At 22.6% G+C, this 26,664-nt stretch overlaps 4 protein-coding genes across 4 annotated transcripts; 1 reads left to right on the forward strand and 3 right to left on the reverse strand.

Moving 5' to 3' along the window:
- Positions 1 to 2,619: 2,619 nt before the first annotated feature.
- Positions 2,620 to 3,064, forward strand: PCHAS_1408700 (40S ribosomal protein S27, putative; the record flags this gene model as incomplete). The annotated part of the gene is made up of 2 exons (XM_732223.2): positions 2,620 to 2,786; positions 2,983 to 3,064. 2 exons carry the CDS (start codon positions 2,620 to 2,622, stop codon positions 3,062 to 3,064), a joined length of 249 nt encoding a protein of 82 aa, XP_737316.2.
- A 636-nt stretch (positions 3,065 to 3,700) lies between these two features.
- PCHAS_1408800 (conserved Plasmodium protein, unknown function) lies at positions 3,701 to 18,260 on the reverse strand (the record flags this gene model as incomplete). The annotated part of the gene is made up of 2 exons (XM_016799561.1): positions 3,701 to 9,733; positions 9,936 to 18,260. The coding sequence occupies 2 exons, from the start codon at positions 18,258 to 18,260 to the stop codon at positions 3,701 to 3,703; spliced, it is 14,358 nt and encodes a 4,785-aa protein (XP_016654835.1).
- Positions 18,261 to 19,700: 1,440 nt separating this feature from the next.
- Positions 19,701 to 21,068, reverse strand: PCHAS_1408900 (conserved Plasmodium protein, unknown function; the record flags this gene model as incomplete). Its single annotated transcript, XM_016799562.1, has 1 exon — positions 19,701 to 21,068. The coding sequence occupies one exon, from the start codon at positions 21,066 to 21,068 to the stop codon at positions 19,701 to 19,703; it is 1,368 nt and encodes a 455-aa protein (XP_016654836.1).
- A 1,365-nt stretch (positions 21,069 to 22,433) lies between these two features.
- PCHAS_1409000 (conserved Plasmodium protein, unknown function) lies at positions 22,434 to 26,405 on the reverse strand (the record flags this gene model as incomplete). The annotated part of the gene is made up of 1 exon (XM_736316.2): positions 22,434 to 26,405. One exon carries the CDS (start codon positions 26,403 to 26,405, stop codon positions 22,434 to 22,436), a length of 3,972 nt encoding a protein of 1,323 aa, XP_741409.2.
- Positions 26,406 to 26,664: the final 259 nt, after the last annotated feature.

A 26,664-nucleotide genomic window follows, 5' to 3' on the forward strand; every position in this document is an offset into this window, starting at 1 on the left:
CTATATATAAAACCTTCTCACATATCTATTTTAAGATATATGAATATATGCTGATATTATGTACGTGATATACGATTTTACACAATATGCTATAAAAATAATGTATTTACTTTTATGTAGATTTCATTGTCACGTTGATATTAAATTTACATATATTCATATTTTATCTTATTTTACAAAAATTTTAATATATTATTATTTCATTAGTACTTTATTTACTATTTTTTTTATATGTTTGCACTTTCATATTTGTATTGGCGTATTTCATTTTTATACATTATCTATACGCTCCTTTGTCGCCACTATTTAATGTACTACAATAATTTTTTTATGACAGTGTCAAAATGTAGATATATTATTTTTAAATATTTTTAATAAAATTTTCTATGTATATGCATTATATATTTAATCATCGATTCATTCATTTATTTATTATATATATTTTTTTTTAATATATTTATAACAATATTCTTATAAAATATTCATTGATTTATATTTCAAATGAAATTTTATATTTTTTGTTTTCTCCGGTTGTATTTTTTTTTCTCACACTATGCATATACTAGCATATTAAAGTGTACCTATATATAGTATAATATTATATATATTTATATAACTGTATACACACATAACGGAGAGTCATTTTTTTTTTTAATTTATTACTTTTTACAAATATTTATAAATGGATAAAGGAAAAAAATATTCATATTACTATCTTTATATACACTGATAATTAAATATGGGCTTTATTAAATAATATATTATTCTTGTTTTAATTATATTCATAAATATTTTCCATATTTTTCTTTATATTACATATATAAGTACACACGCAGATATGTGATAGAGTTAGATAAAAGTACACGGTTAAAGAAATATATATACCTTTATACAAACAAAATAAATATAGATAATATATATTCGTGCATTTCTTTTTCCCATTAAATGCCAAACAATTCTATTATTCGTGAATATTTTTAAAAAGTACAAACAAACATTATTAATACTGCGAAACACATGTAATAAAAGAATAATATATAGTGACCAATTGGATGGGATAATACCATCAATTTTGTAAAAATCATATTTTTACATATGCTGCCCAAATATCCATAACAATTCCTTATATATTTATCATTTTAAGTTATTCGATATATTAGTTTAAAGACAATATTTATTATTGTGTTGAAAAACATTGAAGGAACGACGTCAAAATTTGGTGTTATAATTGCAAATAAAATAAAATGTTAAATATAAGTTTAATTAAGCCTATATAAAGCTATTTAAACAAAGTATTAATGTTTCTTTTTTTGGTTTTTTGTGTGAAAATTAAGCATATTTTTTGCTACTATTAAAACATAATATCTTTAAAAAGGAAACTGGAAAATTATTAATAAAATAATTTATTTCTTTAATAATCTGAAAATGGAATTTTTTTTCATATTAAAAATAACAATAAAAATGATTATTAAATAATAATTTACCACTAAAAATTATATAAAGGCAAATTTTTTAACTGGTATTATTAAACAATATTTTTATTTTTTTCAATATTAAAATGATACTAATTATTTTGCTATAAATAATATATTTGCTTATAGAAAGCCCTCGTATTTACTATATACTTAAAAGGCATGTGCTTATAATAAAGGATAATGCATTTATTATATAGGCTGTTTTTCGTAAATTCATAGCATTATGAAGCTTATATACAATATATAATGCATACAATAAATATAAAATTTAATAAGCTCGACAATAATAACTTTCGTTATATATACAATATGCATATATAAAACAGTCATTACTTACCCAACCCCTTTAAATGCTATATATTGCTTTATTAATAATATACTATTAAAAGCCTTGGCAATATAATATTTTATTCATAATAGGGGATATAATATTTAGCAAGATCTAGTATATGCTATACAAATATATATGCATATTTAATATACGTATCACGTTAAAAAAATCACAATGCGTATAATAATATATTTTATTGTACGTAAAGTAAAAAAAGCTATTAAAATATAAGGCTTAAATATTTTTTAATGCATATATAATATATAGAGAAATATATGAAAAACAAGTTCTCTAGTGTAGCTTCCTATGTAATATGTTTGTAATTATATTCATTTAATATATATAGCATATATACAATATTATTAAATTATTTACATATTTAACTCACAAAGAATAGTGCGTTCCGTATTATTACTCTTTTCGTTTTGAAGTTTCCCTTAAAATCTATATTAAGCGCATATAAGGTGAAAAATAATTTTGCTTAATACTAACAAGTAGCATATTTATAATTTATAATATTTTTTCTTCATCAAAAAAAACAATTATAAATAATAATATTTTAAAAATAAAATTTCCATAAAGAAAAAAAAAAAATTAAAAAAATTTTTAGGGAAAAAATTCTTTTACTTTTTTAAATAATATATCATTAAATAAAATATTAAAATATAATAATATTTACCTCCATTATTTAAAGGTAGATTTAAGGCTTTTGTGAATCAATTAATAAATCTATATAATTAAAAAAAATATATATTTTTTTTTTTTTTAAAACAAATTAAACTTTTCATTACATTTTAATATTTATAAATCAAAATGAATGTCGATTTATTAAATCGTGATCCAGTTGAAGAATCCAAGAAACATAAATTAAAGAGATTAATTCCAAGCCCCAATTCATATTTTATGGATGTAAAGTGCCCAGGATGTCTTCAAATCACAACTTTGTTTAGTCATGCACAAAATGTAGTACTATGTGGAAGGTAAAACATAAAGCCCAATGATTATTTAGTTACTTATTCAATATGCATTATTTTGTATACGCACACCATCTGTATATTCACCATAGTACATAGCATGTATTATGCATAATATATACTTGCTTAAACATACTGATATTATTTTTTAAATAAATTATTGCACAAATACATATATATTTACTTTTTCTTCGTAATGCAGTTGTAATATTATGTTATGCCAACCAACAGGGGGAAAATGCAAATTAACAGAAGGTTGCTCCTTTAGGAAAAAAATTGAATAATTGGGATAGCTAACCAATTTAGCCAAACACAAAGACCATAGAGAGAATAAAATTTTGATAGATCAATCATAATGGAACACAAATTATACTTATCAATGTAGAATAGTTGTGAAAGAATTTTTTTACCCTTCACGAAAAAAAATTTGCAATAATATTAAGAAATACTATTTATTATATATGTTCAATAATTAAAATATAAGAACCCCCCCAAAATATACTTTTTTTTTTATACATAAAATTGTGTATATATACATGTGTAACATATGTACATATTTACATATATTTTTATTTTGCTAATTTTTTAAATTTAGATATTATAACAAAAAAAACTTAGAAAAAGAATCAAAATATATATCATCATATATATGTGCAGATTATAATAGCACTAAAAAAAAATTAACTATATAATACGCATGCAATATGTGTATATATATTTGTATTACTAAAAATTTATAAAAATTATTGATTCTATAGTGTTAAAAAATGTATCATATACATGTAAAACAAACAAAAAATAATTAAATAGGACAAAAAAAATAAATATATAGAGAGAAACCTCAATCCTATTAAAATGTTGCCATACATACACTAGTGCAACATATAGAGCTTTAAACTTCATCTTGATTTTATCATTTTTTATGAAACTTTACTTCTTTCCCTATTCAATCTTCTTAAGTCTCGCTCTCGTATTGAGTTCTTAGCATATGGAACAGACATTTCCATACTTTTCTTTTTTTTCAAGTTGCTATTATCCATTTTTTTCGATCCTACGTTTTTATCTGCTAGCATTGAATTGACACAATTTAATGCTTCGTTCTTGGTTCGGATATCATTAAAAATATCAAAATCGTCATACAAGCATATATTTATATCGTTATGCAACTTAATATAGTACATAGATATTTCATTATTTTGTTCTATAGTCGGCGTATCATTACTTTGCAATACGTCTGAATCCATTTTATTATTTAAATTGTTTGTTGCACTATTCAAAGTAGATACTGCATTTTCTTTATTTGGAATGCTATTATTTTCGCTTGTAACATCTAATTGGATAATTTCCGGAGATTGCTTATTTATATCAGTGTATTTACTATTATAAATCAATTTACTTGCTAAAAATTTAATACTTTCACATTTTATATAATTTTTACAATTTAAAAATTTACGATTTTTTATTAAATTTAGAAAATCGGAAAGTTTGGTTTTATAAGGGTTATTCATTACATCTGTAACAAATTTCATTATGCTTTTTTTTTTTTTTTTATTTCCTTTATTATGATAATTATGTATATTTTTTATCATACCATCCTCACTATTTTGATAATATAACAATTTCTTGCATACTAATAAAAACACACTATGCATTTTTGCAGATAAATCAGACGGAACAATTGCGGATTTGTTAGCTAAAAATTCTCTAAACAATTTAAAAATTCGTAAGTCCATGGTTGCACATGCACTATTATTGTACATTATTTCTTCATTATATGCTGCTTTATTTAAGTAAAAATATTTGCTATTATTATTATTTTTGTTCTCAATATTCGAGTAAAAATCGTTGCCACCATCTATATTCTCCTTAAGATTGTCATCATTTTTTATGGCATTTCCAAAGAGTAAAATAATTGGATATACTAATACATGTGGTGTAAAATAGCATAAGACTTCGAAAATAAAACATATGTGTTCAATAATAAGTTTGAAAAGGACATTAATAATTGATATATTATATCCATAGATAGCTGTAGCATCTTCTAATACTTTGAAGTCATTAAATCTTTTTATTTTTTTACCTATATGTATATATATTTCGAATAACATTTTTAATATATCATAAATTTCATTTAAATGGTTTAAATTTTCAAAGCCTAAATATATCCATTTATTTTCTTTACTTAATAATTTATTCTCTTTTTGATCATTTTCATAGTCTTCTGTTTTATTTTTACATGCCTCATCACTATTGTTTTTATCATTTGAGTTCATATTGTTTTCTTTAGTATCACATTCTTCATTATTTTTATCTTTATTTTGGGGATTTGTTTCATCGTTATTTTCTTTCATTTCCCCTGTATTACTATCATCTTGAATTATAATCGTTTCAATTTTATCATCCATTACTTGGTCAGGTATGTTATTACCTGAACTTGCCTCTTTCGTTTTTTCCTTACTGTTCTCATCGTTATTAATATTTAATAACTTTTCCTCTAATAGAAACTTTTTAATTTCAACATTTAAATTATCCGTGTTTATATTCTCTTGTAATTTCTTATGTTCTAAGCATATGCTATCGTTAATTTTTGACAGAAGATTTGTTAAAACACTTTTACTTATTTCTAAAATAAGAGTGCAATATTTAATTATACAAAACTCACGTCTTTGTATTCTTTTACAATATAAATTATAATAATCTTGACATATTGAATCAATTTTACAAACTTTAAATGCCCCCTTTATAATAAAGATTTTCATATAATGTATACATTTCTCATAATTTTTTCGCAAAAAATAATATGTACATGCATGATAAGCAGCATGAAAATTATAATTTTCACAATTTTTATTTTCTGATATAAAATCTAATCCTTCAATTATATCATTAATAACATCTTTATATTTTATTACAATATTATTTATTACCACCTTTACCTTTGTTATATCATATGCTCCTTCTTCTCTTAACTTATTTCCGTCTATTTCAATATCTTTCGTTAAATCTATTGTTTCGTTTCTTATACTAATATTTTTTTTATTGATATCAGGTGATGCAGAAATTTCCTTATTCATATTTAATATATTTAGTGCAAAATTTTCACCATGCGCTTGGCTCGATGATTCCATTTCATTATCTGCAACATCATCACTTTCGGCATTATTTGAAGGATTTCCATAACTTTGTCTCTTCTTATAATTAAAATCAGTATCTTCATGATAATTATAATAATAATTTACATAATCTGATATATTCCTGCTATTGTAACTATTTAATGCTTCAGAATTTGATGCATCTATTTTTTCATTACCGCGGCTTAAGGATGCCACTTCGAATGTTCTCTTTTTCACATTCATAAAAAGTCCACGTACTAAATTTCCAAATTGTTCACGGTTAGATTGGGTATCACCTTTTTTAATATCAGCTAAATTATTATTGTCTTGCCCAGAATTATTTTCCTTCAATGTGCTTAAATATTTCGAATTTTCATTATTATTCATTTCCTTATGTTCATGCCCTTGGGCACCTGATTGTGATTCCACTTCATTTTCTTCACAAATATAATACTTAATGTCTTTAATACTAAAATCGCTACTCTTGATATAATTTAATAAAGCATTTGATAACTTTGTATCATATTTATAACTAAATAAAGAAGCAATGAAAAAATATGTGGGGTTGTATAAACATATCTTTAATCGTGCTACTAATAATTTATATATAGGTATTATAATCTTTGCATTATCTTTATCGCTATTAATTATATCAATAGATTTTTTTCTGAACATATAATAATTATTTGTATCTAAAAAGTTCGGTTTCAAACTACGTATATTTTTTCTGAAATTGTTAGATTCACATAAATCAGTATAATTTCTTATCGTTGCATTTTTCAAGTTTTTCATTAACTCTGTTTTTTTTATTCCTTTAGAATTTTCTTTATCACATGAAGCATCTTCTTTATCCTGTTCTCCATCTGTTTGAACCTCGTTTTCTTCGACACTCCTATTTTCTTCGTCTCCTTGCGCTTCCTCAAGTTCCCTCTCTTCGTCATCTTCCCTCAGGTAATCAATATCCATAAAACTCATGCACATAAGAGAGAGAGTATCAGCATAGTTGCAAATTGAAATTAGAATAAAATGCGAAAGAAGATATTCATATGAATAATATTTTTCAATTGAATCAGTATCATTTTTATTTATGTTTCGAACTATAATTTCATTTTTTTTATATGTCTTAAAATTGTCATCATCGATATATGATAAAAGTGAATTTGAAAAAAAATTAAACAACTTCCCTAAAAATATAAATATCAAATAAATTGATTTATCTTGAAATTTTGATAAATCTAATGAATTGATATAATATTCATGAACTCTATTTTTTAAATAAAAATTTAAAATTTTAACATAATATTTTATTGATATATTTTTTTGTATATTTTCTTTTTTTTCTAAAAATAAATTTATTAAAACATCCCCCTTATCAAATTTGCTTAGTGATTCATTTATCTCATTAGCATTTTCAGTTTTTATTTTTATCTGGCCTATACTGAATTCGTTCTTTTTTTTATTTAAATTTTCTTTAGGTGTACTATCTGCTAAATTGTTATTATTTCCACTTCCTTTCCCCTTTTCACCACCATCATTTATATAATCCACGGTTTTATTATTTTCCTCAATTTCTATTTTAATTTTTTTAACCTCTGATACAATTCCCTTTGCTTTCGTTATTTCACTTTCTTTTTTCTCTTCAATAGTTGCATTCAATTTATGTTCATCTTTTCCATCTCCTATTTTTTTTATTTCGTTGTCTAATTCTATATTTTCCTCTTTTATACACAATTTTTTATTAATCATATTTACACCATCATTATTATTTTCATCTTCAGTATTTAGTCTCTTTCTGTATTTTTTTTCATTTTGTATACCCCCAGGCATATTTAATAATTGCTTATTTGCTTCGTCATATTCATTATATTTTTCTTCATTCTTCTCAGATACCTTTTCTATAACATTTTCAACTTTGCAAATGGTACTATTATTTTTAAAAATATTTATATTTTGAACTAAATCATCATTTGACATATCTCTAACATTTTTCATTTTTTTTGAAGCCCGTTTTGCTGATTTTGTTTTCTTTGTGTTATTCGATTCTATGTTTAAGAAGGATAATATATTACTACTGAACATGTCCTGTTTTAAATATAAATTTTTTATATATAGACACAATTTTAAGTTTTTTCTTAATGCCTTAAAATTATAAAAGGAATATTTATATTTTAATGCATTACCAAAAACTTTATTTTTTTTTTCAAATGTATAAAAAAGCGAATATTTAATATATGAGGAAATATAAAAATTCGCATTGTCAAATATATACTTAGAATTCAATGTGTTTACTTTTGATTTTATAAAATTTATTAATATTTTATAAAACAATATATTTATAAATCTATCTTGAGCATTTAATAAAACTAAATTACAATTTTTTGCATTACTATATTCATTTTGCCTTTCATCAGTTTTAATATCTCCTTCTTCGTTCTCCCTTTCCTTCTCTTCATTATTTATTTTTCCATTTTTACGCATATTAACAACATAATCTGTAATCATGTTACCATTTTGTTTGGCATCATAATCTGTATTTAAATCTGTAGACATATCCTGGTTCAATTCATTTTGTGGATTTTGCACAATTTCATCATTATAGCTATTTAATCCAATTTTTGTAACCGTACTTCCTTTTGCCAAATTTGCTTCAAAATTTATTTCCTTCGATTTATAGTTAGCGAACAAAAAGGTGCTATTATATGATTCCTCGTGGATACTTAAAAACATGTCAATAAAATGAGGAAACTTCTCATCTTTTTCTTTATAATAATAGCAGAAATATTTATAATATATATAAATCAAAAAATTTAAAAGTGTGTCTGTATGATTTAATATTTTTTTAATATACAAAAATTTTAAAAAGCAATATATCCTGTATGCATCTGTATTGTATAATGAATTATTTACTGCCTTCATGGATAAGTTTAATAAAAAATATTCTGAACAAACCAATTCAGAAAAATATTTATACTCTGAAAATATGTACAGATAAAAATACTGTTGAAATAAATAATAATATAATGTTACATTTTTATTATTATAAAAAGATGCCTTCAAACCTATATTTAATTTATCCATAATTTTCTGCATATTAAAATTGTATTGTCTACTATAATCATATTTTACTTCACTCAATATATGTATAAACGAACTAAAAAACATATTACTAAAATGATTATATCCTTTCTTATTTATAACCTTTATTACTTCAAAATAATCTATATTCTTTTTGTTAATTAAAGTGAATAAATTGTTCCTATAATATTTATATATATGTTTAAAATAGTAAGGGTTGTTGTTTAGTTTTATTTTAATCTTATATCTATTTTTAAAACTTTTGACCATTAATTTTTTGTTGTTGTTTTTTTGTTCGTCAGGGAATTCTTTCGATTCCCATATTAAACCATTTTTATTCTCAAAATTATATCCTTTTTCCTTTTTATAATCTAAATCTTCTAATGCATTATTAGCACCGTTCGAAATATATTTATACTTGCAAATATTTTCACACATTTTTTTTTTGACTACTAAAATTAGGTAATTCATTTCAAAATCCTCATGAATTTTCGTCGTCACATCCTTTTTTATTTTAAATGGATTTAACTCATTTAATTCCGACATAAAAAATTCAAATTCATTTTGATTAAAATCATTCTCTTCTATGTACGCATTTTTTATATAGTCACAAAAGGATAGATAATAATAATCATCATTTAAAAACAAATCAGTCATATAATCTAAATATACGTTATATGCTAACGGATCTGCAAAATCAGGGCTTAAATCGCTATCTAGCGAAATAAGTTTTTCAAACATCTTCACAAACGACATCATAAATTCCTAATAGTCAAAAAATAAAATAAGGGAAAAATTGAGGAAATGAGTAAACAAACGAATAAATATGCACAAGTACAGATCCATAATACAGTGCTAATAAATAAAAATTGACAAAGAAAATCTATAATATCGCATTGACGAAAAAATAACAAAAATAATTATATAAGTGGCAAGATGCACACCAAACATTGGTTTTTTTGGTTACCTTTCCTTCGCTTTTAGACCTCTTGAAATTTACCAGAAACTGCAAAACATTGTATTCGTTAAATTTGTAATAGACATTATAAAATGAGTAATTGAGATAAATATAATTCCTATGATTAATTGTAGTATGCATTTTATTTGACATCCAAAAAAATAGGTTCATAAACATGTTATAATCAACTAGCTTTTTGATATCCAAAGAAAGACTATGCATATATTTATGAATGTACAATGATAAAAATAATTCTGATGCTTTCATTTTATCCATTTTGATATTAAATATGTCAAAATTATAATTTGTTATTTTATTTTTTTTTTTTTCATTTATTTCATTTTCATTTTTATCCTTAGATGGAATATCAAAAGGATAAACTGGTTTTAAAAATAATAAATTATTAAATAAAAATGAAAAACAAATATTAATAAGACTATTAATAGAATCGTGACTTCTGTATATTTTATTATACACTTCTATATGTTTTATATCGATATATGGTTCAACCATATCATATATTATTTTAGAAAATACTTCTCTTCGGTTCATATTTTCTCTATTGTTTAATTCATCCATTCCATTTTTACAGCCATAATTAGTATTAGAATTATCGAATTTTTCATTTTCTTTTTTTCTATATGAGAATAAGGAGGATTGATTTTTTACACCACGCCTTACATTGCTTTCGTCATCGTTTGTGTTATTATCTTTATGTTTATCTAACACATTGCTTCCTTCATTTTTTTTATTATAGAATAAAGAAACTAGGCCTTGTAATTGGGAATATTTTTGAGGTGTGCAATTGCTATTATCATTTTGTTTTCGTTGTTCTATATTGTTATAGCTTGTTTCAGTCTTTAATGAATTGGTAGAATTTTTTCCATATTTATGCAAATAATATAACACACATGAATATATACAATTAAAAGCAGATTTTCTATTATCCTGTTTTAATCCTTTAATGACTTTTTTTACATTACTTAAAATTATTTCATAATATAATTTTTCATAGCAAAAATAGTTAATATTGTATAAGCACCTTTCTATATTTATAGAAATATCTGTATTGAATGTTGTTAATAATATATTTAAAGAAGAATAAAATAAATTAAGTGAACATTTTTTCATATTATATAATTCTGGATCCTTTATATTGAAATAGTTACAATAGTTTTCTGGTATTATATATTTAAATAATGCGTGAAAAATTAATGCATTTTTTATAGGAATATAATCTTCTATTAAGTTATTTTCTTTACACATTTTATTTAACTTTGAAAAATTCTCATCGGATTCTAAAATATCATTTCCATTTTTTCCACTATTATGCAATTCATAAAAAAACATAACATTTTGTAATATATTTTCTATTAAATTACAAAATGCGTATATATATTTATTTCTTTTTATTGTGTTTCCTTTATTTCCCTTTTTAGATATCAATAAAATATTAGTATAGCTAAAACACAATAAAGTGCTTACATACAGATTACGTTCTTCTACATGGTCGTTTATCTTCCTTTCCTGTTCATCTTTTGTTATTGATCTGTTACTATCCTGGGCTTCATTGAAATAAGCCTTTTGATCGTTCATTCCTTCAGTTATTCCTTTTCGCATTGAAATATTTGTCCTCTTGGATCCAACAGACGGATTAAAGTGCAGATAGGTACGTAAAGGGGATGATAATAATAGCATAATACTACTTGATATATGCGTAAATATATAATATGTATTATATATATCGCTATTCATAAATAAGTCATTATTTTTTTTAATATGCAAAATGTTATAGTTTTCTACATATAATATTGAAATAAGTATAAATAATATATGGGAATATGTTCGGTATAAAGAACTATATATTTTATTGCCACTCTTATCAACTATTGGTATATATTTAAAAAGACGAATATTATTTAATTTTCTTTTTATTTTTTTTTTCAGTTTGTTTAATTTATTATAATTATCAATAAATTTTTTATTTTTATGCATATGTTTAATTGATGATTTATTAAGCCATAACTTTTCCAACATGTACATATTATTTCTTCGTCGTTTTCTTGATTTATTAGTTATATTTTTTGTTTTTTGTCTCTTTAAATTTGTCTTTCCATATTTTCCATTACTGTATTTATTTGTGTACAAGTGAAACCTTGGATATACTCTCATCAAACTGAAGATTTTCCTCTCCATATGTGTATCTTTCTTAATGCTTTTTTTAATCATAATTTTTTTTTTATAAATATTCATATAGCTAATAGTATTTTCTGCAAACCCAAATGAAGTATAGTTTCTATTAATTGGTTTATTATTTTTAGACCTCATATATAATTCATGTGATCTATATGGGTTGTAAGATTTGTTCACCTCTTTTTTTTTTAAATTTTTATTTTTAATAAAAAAACCAAAATATTTGTTCATTTTTTTTCCTAATTTTTTCTCTAATATATCGTTTTTAATTTTGAACTTTCCCCCTATTGTCACATTTTTCTTCACTTCATTTATTATTTTATATATATTATTCTTATTAAAATAAACACCATTTATTTTGTTTTTTTCACGCATATTATTTCTATAGCTATTCTTTTCCACTTTAGTGTATTTCAATACTTCATTATAATCCATAAAATCTGTCTTCATATTTCTGTATGCATCATTATAATCAGGATGATAATTATACATGTTATATTTTTTCTTAACGATTTTTTTTTTCCCTATTAATTTTTTGTCTAATTGAATATATACATCAACTTTTATTAAATTATTTACAAAAATATGAAATGACGTAAAAATTTCATTTAAAAAATTGTACGAACACCCATATCTATAATTTATAAAATTGAACATATTCAAAGTGTTCCAAGTATCTTTATCATCATAAGAAAAAACATTTTCTATTCGATCCCCAATAATTTTGGATAACTTATTTGTGTTATGTTTTAAAAATGAATTAAGGCGTAAATAAAAAAATGAAAATACTATATTGTAAATTTTCATTATTTTTTTAACCAAAAAAAAACGCAAAATATTATCAGTTCGATTGCTTTTATGCTCATCCTTATGTATGCCATTATATACACCCATTTTTCTTTCATTTCTAAACTCGTCTACTTCAGTATCTTTTTCTACGTCAGAAATGATAAAATCTATAGAATCTTTCAAAAAGTCAATGATAATATTTTGAAGCTCATAACTTAAAAATAGAAAGCACAGACGATAATCGAATAAGGAATGGAGATAATCAATACTCGAATTAAAGTTTTCATCAATTGATTTAGCTTTTTTATATAAATTCAAAATGTCATTTTTTTTTAATTCCTTGCATATCAATTTTTTAATATATTCATAAGAATTCAATAATACGATATAACGCTTCTTAGCACCACCTATTTGCTCTCTTATGTATTCATCCCTTTTTGTATTTTTATATAAAAATAATATTTTAAATAAATTATTTTCGTCTGGAATATATTTACGGTTTCCATAGCCATATTTATTTTTATTTTCTTCATACATATTTCTTAAATTACTGTTATTATATTTATACAATTCAAAAATATATTGGTCTTCTTTTAAAACTTGAAAAAAAGACGGTTTTGAAAAAATATTTTTATTAAGCAAATTATAATTTATTTCATCAAGTACAAAATTATAATTCTTAGTAATTGGTAGCTTCTTTATTTTTAATATACTATATAAACTATTACAATAGTTTTTTATCTTTTTTATTTTTCGAAGTATTATTTTCCTTAATATCTCATTTTTGGGAATGTCTAAATTTAATATTAAAAAGCATTTATTATAGCATTTTAAAAATGACGAAAATGTTATATTTATATTGTCATCAAGTCGTGTTATGAACTTTTGAAATTTTTCAAATTTTGTCATTCCATAATTCATATTATCCATAATACTGTTCTCTTTTGTAAAATCTTTATTATCAATATTTTCACTACTATCACAACTTATTGTATTGCTTTCTACACTTAACACACTACTACTATTGCTCACTTCGTTGCTTTTGCTAACCTCATTGCTATAACTATTTGTTTCGTTATTATAATAGCTCATTTCGTTACTACTAAATTCACTACTTCTTCCGCTATTTTCTTCATAACTTTTCGAGCTACTTCGAGTGCTACATATTTGTTCACTTTGGTTTTCAATTTGACTCAGAATTTTATCATTTCCCCCTTCTTCGCTCCTTTCATCATTCCTCTTTTCATTTTGATAATCAATTTCTTTGTCACTGTTTCTATTATTGCCCTCATTAATACTTCTTGCATTGCTACTACTCTTTTCATTTATATCATTAGATTCTCCTCTGTTTTGATCAACATATCCTGAATTATTATAACACTCCTCATCCTCTTCTATGCTCTTTTCTTCGTATATATTGTTTTCCATGTAGTTATATTCTGCTCTATTTGCTTCCTTTTCTGCCTCTTCTTCATTCTCGTCGATTTCTTCTTCTATTTCGTTTTCCTCTCCAATTTCGTGTTCTGCTTCGACTTCTTGCTCCTCCTCTGCGCCTTTCTCCTCTTCTAGTTCATCATCATATTTGACGGACTCGAGCGTCTCTTCAAATATCTCGCGTTCAGAACTTTCGTTTCTCTTTTGTTCAATGCCAGTTCCATCATTTTCAGGCCTAATTTCTGCGATATCTTGATAAACAGCAAAATGATCACTTTCCTCCGTAGGGGCACTATAGAAACTATTTTGCTCACTCTTTACTAAATAGTTAATATCATATTTATTAAGAAAAAATGTAACATTTTTAAAATAATATTTTGAATTAATATATAAAAATTGTAAAAATATAAATAAAACATGGGATTTTATTTCTCCAGCTTGTTTATTATAGCTATGTTTAATTAATAGACAGTTTAAAATTTCAAAAGTATTATTTATAATATTTTCTAAATTCATATTAGGAAAATATACACGTTTGTTTAATTTCATTAAATAGCATTTATATAATAATTTTAGCATACATAAATGGCAATATATTTCACTTATATAATCATCAAATTTTGATTCACTTTCATCAGTAGATAAGCATTCATTTCCATAAGTAAAGCTTTTACTTTTTTTTTCTTGATCTTTTTTATGCATATCTCTAAAATTATTTATTTCTTCTGTATCCCTTTCAATATTATGATAAAAGTACTTTGTGGGTTCATACTTAATACTAGATAAATATAAACCATATAATTTTATAAAACCTGGATATTCATGAATATTTTTTTTATTTATAATATTATTGTATGTAAAAAAAATAAATATTTTTAGCAAAACATCCTTTAGCATAAAACTATAATTGTTATTACAATAATGATAAAATAATATCAATGTAATCTCTTCAATTCGGGATTTAGTAAAATAACTAACATTTGGCGAATTAAAAAATTCATAAAAATCTATTATATCATCAAAAATATCGTCATTTCCCTTTTTCATATCAATATATAATTTCGCTTTTTCCATATTGTATTTATATGATAATTTAGACATTTTGCTAAAACGGCCTTCATCAATGGAATTACTTGAAAGGTTGGTCAAATCATTTCTTAAAATGTTTTTATCATCCCAATTACTATTATTATGCTCATTTGTATCACTATTTTGTTCGCTTACTTTAATACTATGATTTATTGAATTTTCATCTTCCATCTGTTCTATATTTAATTGCAATTTATTCTTAATTTCAGATTTTTCATTAGTTTTGTTACTATAATTCATCATATCACTCATAAAATTATTTTCTTTTACTTCTGATGCACCATTTTTATAATAATTATCATTTTCATCATTGCAATCACTAGAAACATCTTTTGTATCTGTTTCTTTTTTCCTTTTTTTCATTAAATTTTGAATATAAATATTATCCACAGCTTCATTTTTTCGAATTTTTTTATTACAGTGTGTAGATAAATCTTTGATGACATTTTTCAAATGTGCAGGTAAATTATTAAACTGAAAAATGTTTTTAAAAGAATACTTTAATTTTTTTATTTTTTTTTTTAAATAATCCTTTTCCTTAATGTTTTTTAATAAAAATATATCGATAATGAAATGAGATATATTAAATATATTGCTACTATTAATATTATCAATTTTATCTATTGCATACATATTTTCATATAAATAATATATATGACTAATGCTGTTATTTTTTTTTATACTTTTTAAAAATTTTGAATAATTTTTTATAACAAATAAACTGTTGATATTATCTACCATTTTATCAGCAACATCAGAAAGCGTGGAATTATTGTAAAGACTTAATTTTTTCACCTTGTCTCTTATTCTTTTTTTATTGAATTTATTAATATTATTTACAATTATTTCCTCTATTTCTTTTTTGTCATTAAAATTATTGTCCATGGTATTATAATTACACCGTATACTATCAATTTCGTTTTTTATTTCTTTATATAAATTTATAAGATGAACAAATTCACTATTATCATCACTTCCCTTTATCACATTTTCATTTTTTCTATTCAAATTGTTATGATCACAATTATTTGTCATATTTTTTTGAAAACCTTTCTGAAAGTTCTGATCGTTACATATGTCATCATTCCTACTAATTCCAATCGAATCTATTTCGTCATTACATGAATCTGTGTAATTTTTTGCTTCGAACTCCGATGGATTCCTATTTTTTCCATTCTTATATTCAGTGGATACATCATGTATATCATTTCCTACGATTTTCATATAATTTTCTTTTTCTTCTTTCCATTTTCTTCCCCTTTTTATTCCATAATTGGGTCTATTTTTATTCATCCAATTTAATTCGCCTTCATATTCATCATTAAATTTAAGAACAACATCAAATTTATTTTTCAAAGATGCTTCATACATATTTTGAAAAAAATTCACAAATGATTTATTTTTGTGAACTTTTATTATTCCAATGTCATTATTTTTATTATTTATAACATCGGCATATTCATTTATTAAATTCATTTTATATCCTTTATATATTTTTTTCATATTATTTCCTATATTTAAATTGTTAATTCCACCTAATTTATGGTTGTAAAATAAATTATGTTCCTTGTATATAGCATCATAATCGGAAGACATATTTCCTGAATATTTCCCTCTAATATTATTATACTCTATATTCGAATTCGATTTATTTGTAAAATTGTCTTTTCCTGACCCTATATCACTAGAAGTATCAATGGCATTATTAAATATTTTATCATTTAAATTACTATTTTCAAAAAAATCGATATCTTTATTATTGTATATATCTTTGTTGAACTTTTTATTAACACATGAAAAAGATAATGCTTCTAATGAACTATCATTATCTGATTGTTTCATGTTATTTTGTGGAATCCTTCTTATTGTATTATATTTTTTACTATCATTATAATGCCCATGCATGCCCTCAAAACTATTTTCCACACAAAAATTATTTGTTTTACTAAAATACCAAGCTTGTTCTTTCATTATTTTACGATGATACGTTTTTTGCTTATTTTTTGGCAAATTAAATACATCAACAGTAAACATAATGCTATTATATAAGCATAGAGGAAAATCTGTATCTAATAAATTGTCTTCATTCCATTTTTCCCCACCATATAAGGGTAAATATGCATTAGTATAGTTTTTATCATGAATACTGCTATCAAAATTACATATTTCTTTATTATTACTGTCGTTGACATTTGTTTCATTTTTATCCTCTTGGATAATGTGCTTATTTATGCCCGTTATAAAATACTTTTTAAGTATGCGTCGAATATTATTGTATATAAGTTCATTAAAATACGTACTTTCTTTATCATTATACAATAAAGAATAATTAAAACACGATTTTGCACTTAAATAATAAGACACATTATTTGTTTGTAAAAAGTATTTCGTGAATATTACACCGGCATTATAAAATATTTCTATTTTATTTTTGTTTACAATCTTTTTCATATATTTTGACAATAATATATATGTCAAAGAACTGGATTTATAATTCTCAAAATAGAAATAACAGTTCCCTATTATTTTCAGAAAAATTATTTTGGCTGCATAATTTTTCTTTTTTATTTTTTTTATATTTTGTAAACCATATTTTAAACATTTTTCTAATTGAATTTCACTATATAAATTTTTCAATCGTTCTACATATTTATTTCGTGTTTTTTTCTTCTTCCTTCCTTTTTTTTCTAAATAAACAATGTCATTATTTTCATCATTATAGTCTTCATATAGTTCCTTAATTAATAAATCTTGCATATGGTTGTAATGAGATTTTGACACAGATTTTATGTGTCTCTTCTTTTTATTCATATGTTTTTTCTTTTGCATTTTCGTTTTTCTACTTTAATAGAATTTTTCAACATAACAATTCCTCATTTAATAAATTATTTTTATATCAACAAGCTCAAAGCACATTTCTTTGAGCAATATGGAAAAGATACATAAAAATAATAACGCTAATAAGAGTAAAAACAACTATTATACTTTTTCAAGGCTCCTCTTTCAGTATTATCCCATCAAGTACATATATAAAAAAACACGTTCGCACGTAAACTCTTACGTAAGTAATTATGCGGATAATTACATGAACAAGTACATAAATAAAAATGCCTGAATACGGATTATATATATATAATATATATATATTTTTTATGATTTTCTATTTTTTTTCTCCTCTCTCTTATTTGCTTATTAAAATTGAGGTAATTTATGTACTTTAATCAGATTATAAACATACGCAAAAAATACGTATTTTATGTATCAAAAAGTGTATGCATTTTCCGGTTAAATATTAGGAAATAACCATTAAAAATATATTAAAAATTGTATTTAAAAATAATATAACAAAGAATAATTTATTATTCCATTTATTCAATGGTTCTTTTATTATTTATTATTTTTTTTTTATTGCAAAATTAAGCTTAATTTAGTTTTATTATACTTATGACCCTTTATGGGGCGTTTTAAAAAAAATATACATATATATATGTGTTTGGCGTAACTTTGAATTAATGTATTTGCATATAAAAAAATAAATATAAAACAAAACTGAAAAAATATGCAATAAACCATGTTTCACTACTAATCTAATGTAACACACTATTATATTTTTCAACAAAATAATATAAAAATATAATAAAAAGGTGTAGGTAGCAAAAAATGAATGTGCATGAAAATTAATTATTATTCTACAATCTATGTAGTAAAAACTGATAAATATATTTAAAAAATAACAATAATAAATAAAATATATAAGTAATAAACGGATGAATAATTTTACATAAAACGATACTCATAATGTGTATGGAAAAAAAAAACGAAAACAGCAAATAAGGATGAATACATAAAAAAAAATAATCTGCTTCAAATATTAAAATAAATTTCATAAACTATCATATTTCGTAAAAATATAGGAAAAAACAATAATAAAATGATAAAAATTGTAAATAATATAAAACTACACACATCCATATGGCGTATATATATATATATATATGTACATAAATATGTCAGGTTGAATAATACTTCAGATGCGTATAATGAAGAATAAAGGAATACATAAAAATACAATCGAACATAATTGTAATAACATTGCGAACTTATAAATAACGAATGCTTGCAAAAAATATTTGAAAAAATTAATAAAAAGAAATAAGGCTCAATGCACACATGAGCGCAATAAGACAACTAAAACCTAAAAAGAGTGTGATTAACGAAATACTTGTTTTTCCTAGGATATATATCTGTGCCTTCTCCATATTAACTGAATTAGGTAGATGAGTAAATTATATTAAGAGCCTGCTCTAAAGAATTATAAATATCTATGTTTTCAATATAGTTAATTGGAGGCTCTAATTTTTTTGTAGTTTTTATTAAAATATTTTGTATATCATTGATATAGTTAATATTTTTAATATATTTATTTTCTTCCGTATCTGAACCAATAGCTCTACTTGAAAATCGCTGAATACTTGTCTCTCTATCACTAATATAAACTAAAAAATATATTATTTTATTTGGATATTTATTATTTAAATGATTTATTAATTCTGCATTTATATGTACACCTTCTAATATTATAGATTCATTATTCACTACATGATAATGAATAACTTCATCGATAAAATTATACAAACGGGTACATTGTTTTGAATAATTTCCAATGCATCTCTTTCTCAATACAGAATGAGGAATATTATCGTTTAAATATTCGGATGAATAATTTTCACATTCATTCATATCGTTTCCGTTTGAAAAACTGGTATTAGGATCATGATAAGCATCATATGGTTTTCCTTCGTTTCTCCCATTAGGATATCCTATTCCGTTACCCATACTTGTTGCATTTTTATTCATACATTGATTTTCCCCATATCCCTCATCATCAGTACTAGGTAATTTCCATGATTCATATGTTGAATATTTTAGATATTTATCATCATTTGTGTCATATTTTCTTAAAATTTCTCGTATTATATCCGTCGATAAAATTCTATTAATATTTAAAAATAGACTTAGCAAACAACTTAATGTGCTTTTACCTGATCCTGATGCACCGCTTAATAATATTATATAATTGGTCTTTGGCCCACCCTTTATATAACGAACCCAATCATCTAATTCTTTATTTATTATGTCGTTATCTAAATAAGTGTTTATAGCTTTGTCAATTTTTGCATCTCCGATCTCATCATATATATTATCATTCATAGAGCTATTGCTTTGAGAATAATTTGGATCTTCATCATTAATTAAACTTTTATCAAATTCATTATACATACTTTTTTCGAGTGTATCATTTGTTATATCGAATTCAAAGTCTCTTGCCATGTCCATATTTTCAAAGCCACCTATTTTAAAGGTGGGATTCCCTTTTTCTTCTCGTTTTTCAACATTTGAATAATCTTCGTTTACAAAATTTAAGTTAAATTTATTATTTTCATATATCACATTCATATATATATTATTTATAAAATAGTATTTTGAACATATATTCATTTCATTCCCCTTCTTATTATATTCAACTAATGGCACCCTTTCCTTACACTTTATTATATCATTTATTGTTTCCTTTCTCCTTTCAATATCTGCTCTTACTATATCACTAATGATTGATCCATCTGCGCAATCATTCATTTCGTGAAAATAGTATACGTTGAAGCACACCAAAAAATATATAACAAAAATCGTGTTAATGTATATAAACGACATTTAGGAATACAAATAGAATATTACAAATATTTTAATAACATAATTTAAAGAAAAACGATATAATATTAAATCTATTTATTATCAAATAATATAAATATATTAATAATATGTATTTTTCATTTATTTTTTGAATTTTTGCGACTTGTACTTTTATATGTAACATAGAAAATGCGATAAAAAAATTAATAAAGTAATATTTCCATAAATATTTCCTTAATTCAGTTTATTTCATTTATTTACTTTTTGTTATTTTTATAATGCAGAAATTACTAATTTTAATTGAAACGAAAAAAATATGAATTACAAATAAAATTCTTAAAAACATAAATTATTTCCATACTATTCTACATTAAAAAATATGTATGCAATTCATACACACAATTATTATAGAAATTATACGTAAAGGTACACGATGCGCTATACGAATTATTATTTGCATGCGGGATGTACGTAAATTACCATTATATATAATGCTCAGAAATTAAGATTTTTTATTTCCATATTTATGGAACTCAAGTAAATACATATTTATGCTTACATATTGCTCAGGGACGGAAATAATTTTTTTAAAATTAATAAAATAATTGCAATCTCGTGAACCATTTATATTATTAAATTATTATTCCTAAGAATAATATATATTTTTTTTTCTTTTCTTATTCTACAAAATTGACGGTGAATAATAGAATGGACAAAAAAATTATGATATATTTATTGTTTTCCTAATAACATAATAAATATATTTGTGAATATGCCCTTTTCATCAAACTGTATTTATTAAGAACGGTTTATATAACCCATGAAAGTAAATATATCAATTTTTTTTATACCATATTTTGCAAGATAACTTAAAACAAATGAATAGAAAAGTATAAAATATATAAATGTGAAATATAGCTTTGTGGCAAATATCGAATTAGTGCCTATCAGTAGTTATAATTACGATATTTTTTATAATTAAATAAAAAATAAATAGCGTATGTTTTTAAAACAATAAGTTACAAACTTAAAAAAAATTTAATTTAAAAAAAAACAAAATTGACACATCAAATAAAATTGAAAAGCATTACAAATTCATCTTTTATGCATTTTAAAATATATTTGCATAATTTTAAGATCGAATTAGACTACTTTGCCCACATATATACATAGGTATAATAGGACAGGAACATATAGCGTTTAAACACGTATAAACGAGGGATTGCCATATTCCCAATATAACAATTTGCAAAAAATATCACATATTGTATGTGTGTAAAATTTTCTCATATGTGTGTACCCATTCCAATCTTATTTATTCTCATAGTCGTAAGATGTTTGTTTTGTTGGTATAGATTTTGGATTTTCATCGATACTAATATTTAATTTTTTACAAAGAAATTCTATAATTCGGCAACTTGAATGCGCATAGTATAGATCCATATATAAAGCGCATTTTTTTTGTAACATTAAAATATATTTTGTTTCTCCAAAATTATATTTATATAAAAAGAAAAGGAATTTAATAAATTTCTTCTTATCAATATAATCTATGTTTATGCATAATTCACGAAATATATGTTTATTTATTGGAATTTCATGAAAATATCGAATTTTTACTATTGAATAATAAGCTTGCATAAACAATTTTGTTTCATCATTATTATTATCTTCAACGTGTTCTACATTTGTATATTCATTATTTTCATCTGTTTCGTTAGTAATCTCATTGGAGTAAGCATCTTTTTTATTTTTTTTGTCATAAGAATATTCACTAAGATCGAGATTATTTGAATCTGAGCTAAAAGTAGAAGAGAATATATTTCTTTCCTGTATATCATTATTTATTCCTAAATCATCTTCAATATTACTTTTATCATCCCCTTTTTTCATTTCTTCTTCATTTCTATTATATTTATATTGAATATATCTGCAAATAAATATATTTGTTATCACCTCTACACATTGAATATATTTGGAATTTTTTTTCTCCAAATATAAAGAGTTCAATATAAAATATAGACATTTATTTGACAAGGTATAATAAAAACATTTAATAAAGTTTTTTTTTTGGGGGTGTAGTGTATTTTCATTTTTTAAAATTAATTCACGAAAGTAACTTAAAAAATTTTCATTCAAAATTATGTCATTATTTATATATTTTGAATATTTTTTATTTTTATACAATAAGTAAGCAATATGTTTTTTAATATTTTGTGACGTTTCTTTATCTTTGCTTATACAATTTTGATAAATATGATCTATTACTAGTCTCTTGTCTTCCCAATTTAAATCGTAACATCCGTCTATATTATCATTACGCACTTTTTTATATTCAAATTTTTCATCATTAATTTCATTTCCTAATAAATATTCATGGAACAAATCTAAAAAATATATATATTTTTTTTTTACTTTTTCTTCTGAAGCTTCATTATTTAATAATTGAAATATTCTTACAATTACTAAAGATAACAAATTTGCAGTTACATAATTTAACTTGAAAACAATATTTTCTAACAATAAAAATATATTTCTTGAATCAAAGAAATGAATATATAACGCATATAAATTTACTGGGGTATATATAAATATATTATTTAAAATATTATAAATATAATTATTTATATTAAAAATGCCACTGTCAAATAATGGCGCATTCCTGTTTATATATTCATTATTTTTATAGTCATTATCAATATTGTTCATTCCAAATTTGCTTTCCTCAATATCATAAGCATGATTTTTGTTTACAGATTTGTCAGATATTTCATTGAATTTGAAATTGTTCCTCTCTATTTTATTTCCTCCAAAATAACTAGTTTCTTCATTCCTATTTTTATGACTAATATAATTTATCTTCGAATTGGTTAATAAATATTTGTTACTCCCAGATTTAAAATGCTTTATTTCTGCATCATGATAATTATAATTATTGTTATTATTTTCACTAGTGTTGTAATAGTTGTCTTTCCTTTCATCATTAGGTGAAAATGTACCATCCAAATTTACACATTCAGAATTTATACAGTTACTTAAATAAAAATAATACAAGCTCTTCTTATAATCCGAGCTTATTAATTTTTTATTTTTTGAAATAAAATCGTCATAAGACACAAACACACTTTTAAAATATTCATAAATATGTATAATATTTAATGCATTGAATTTTTTAAAAATGTTATTTTCTTTGTTTATATTTTTTAAAAATTCATTTTTTTCTTTCAATTTCGCTTTTTCACCTTTCGAATAATAATTGTCGTAATTACAATAAATATAAGGATCAAACCTTTTTAAACATTTCACACCATTAAATAAGCTTTTTAAAAATAAAAATATTCCTTCATAATATTCCATTTCAATATAAAAATAAAAAAGCTCTAATAAATATTTTTCTTCATAGGATTGTAATTTGTTTCTTTCGTTAAATTTATATAATATATATGATGTATTGGATTTTTCTTCGCTGCTATCAATTCTGGTTGCATTCAATGTATTAACATCATTAGGCTTCTTGTAATATTTTATAAATCCAAAATTTAAAGCATATTCGTTCTCTTTGACTTCGTTTTGCTTTTCATCGTTTTTTTTATCTGTATCAACGTTTAGAGTATAAGTAGTTTGGTCCATAGAATGTGTATTATCACATTCATCATTCGATGGCAAAGCTGCTTTTAATTTTGTGTGTAGTGAAAAAAAATCATAATAAATTAAAGAAATATCACACAAATATTTTATAACATTGGTATTTTTATGATTATTCAGAAAAGCCAAAAATTCGTCTTTATTTAGTGTAAGTATATCTTCCTTTATTTTATATACTAATATTTGATCAATAAAAATATTACAATAATTATATTTTTCAAGTAACATTTTTAAAAATAAAAAAATAATTATATTAGACTTGTTATAAAATGGAACATAATAATGACACAAACTTAAAAGAAATTTTTTATTTAACAATTTAATATTTTCATAATTATTTATTTCAAATAAATATAAATTTGATAAAATTTGATAAATATCTTCATTATTAAATTTTTTTAAATTATTTAACAAATATTCATATACAGCTTTTAATATATCTTCTTTAAAGTATTTATAATAAATTAAAACTTCCATTAGTAAGTTTATTTTATTTTTATTTTTGTCTTCTATATCTTTCTTATTGTAATATTCATATATGTAATCTACATATTTATTTTCCACAATATATTTATTATGTAATGATCCATATCCATCTATTGATTTGTCTAAATTTGCTGATGATTTATTATTTGTGGGGTGTGTATTATTGCTTTTAACAACATCATCATTTGGACTTATTTCATCATATTTTTCATTTAATGCATTTTGAATATTTCGTTTTAAAAAAAAAGAATCTATATATTCGATATTCCCTTGGGGGTTCAGTAGATCTAACTTTAAAATTATATGATGACGAAAATATTCTAAAAGATCGACATTGGTACAGTTCAACTTCTTTAAATTATTCAATAGAAAAATAATAACATTAATATCAAAATTTAATTTATTTGATATAATATAATTTGACAACGATTGTAAAGTTGTATCATTTTTACAATTTAAATAAAATAAAGACGTATATATATTCAATATATTATCTGAATTTAATATATTTTGATTATTTAAAATTATAACAAGTAAAGAATTGATAAATTTTTTATTAACTCTATTAAAATATGCATATATGTATAATATTAAATGTATATGGGATATTTTAAACTTGTTTTTATTTATAAAAATATAATTTTCGACCAACTTTAAAAAATTCACATTTCTATATTTCAGTTTGTATAGACTTATTAATATTGTTACTATGTTATTTGGAACGATCGCATTTTCATCATCGTCATTTTCATTCATATCCAATAGGTCCTCATTACCCCCATTGAATTCGGTGTATAAATTCCGATTGTTTAAATAATTTATTATATATATCTCTAATGAGTTTAATATTTTCCGAACCAAATGTATATTTTGTAATCTTACATTGCTTGCACATTTTAAGGTGTCAACCAATTCTCGAAATGATTGGTAGTGTATAGGTGTTTTTATAAACTTATCTACATTTAAGCTATTGATGTTTATATATTTATTTAAAGAAAAATCTATATATATATTTTTAAATCGTTCTTTTTTCTTATTAATATTATTACTATTATTACTTTTTACTTTAATTACTTCACTTGATTTTGTTATGTAAAATCTTTTGTTTAAACATCCAAAAGAAAATTTGTTCCTATGTAATATTTTGTCCATAATATTTTATAATTCTTCATATAATTCAATCGCCATATTAATTTTTATGATTTTCTTGTCCCTACCCTTTATATAACCTATTTTTATCGATTTCCCATATTCCTTTATTATATATATATTATATCTTTACATTTATTTTATCATGCTCAAATATTTCTATATTTTTTCCATATAATTTTTTTTCAACTCGTTTTTTTTTATTAATTTGACAATTATTTTTTCGACCTGTGCCTATATTTATCACACTTTATATTTTTCC

Source organism: Plasmodium chabaudi (assembly GCF_900002335.3).
Source record: "Plasmodium chabaudi chabaudi strain AS genome assembly, chromosome: 14".
NCBI lineage: Eukaryota > Apicomplexa > Aconoidasida > Haemosporida > Plasmodiidae > Plasmodium > Plasmodium chabaudi.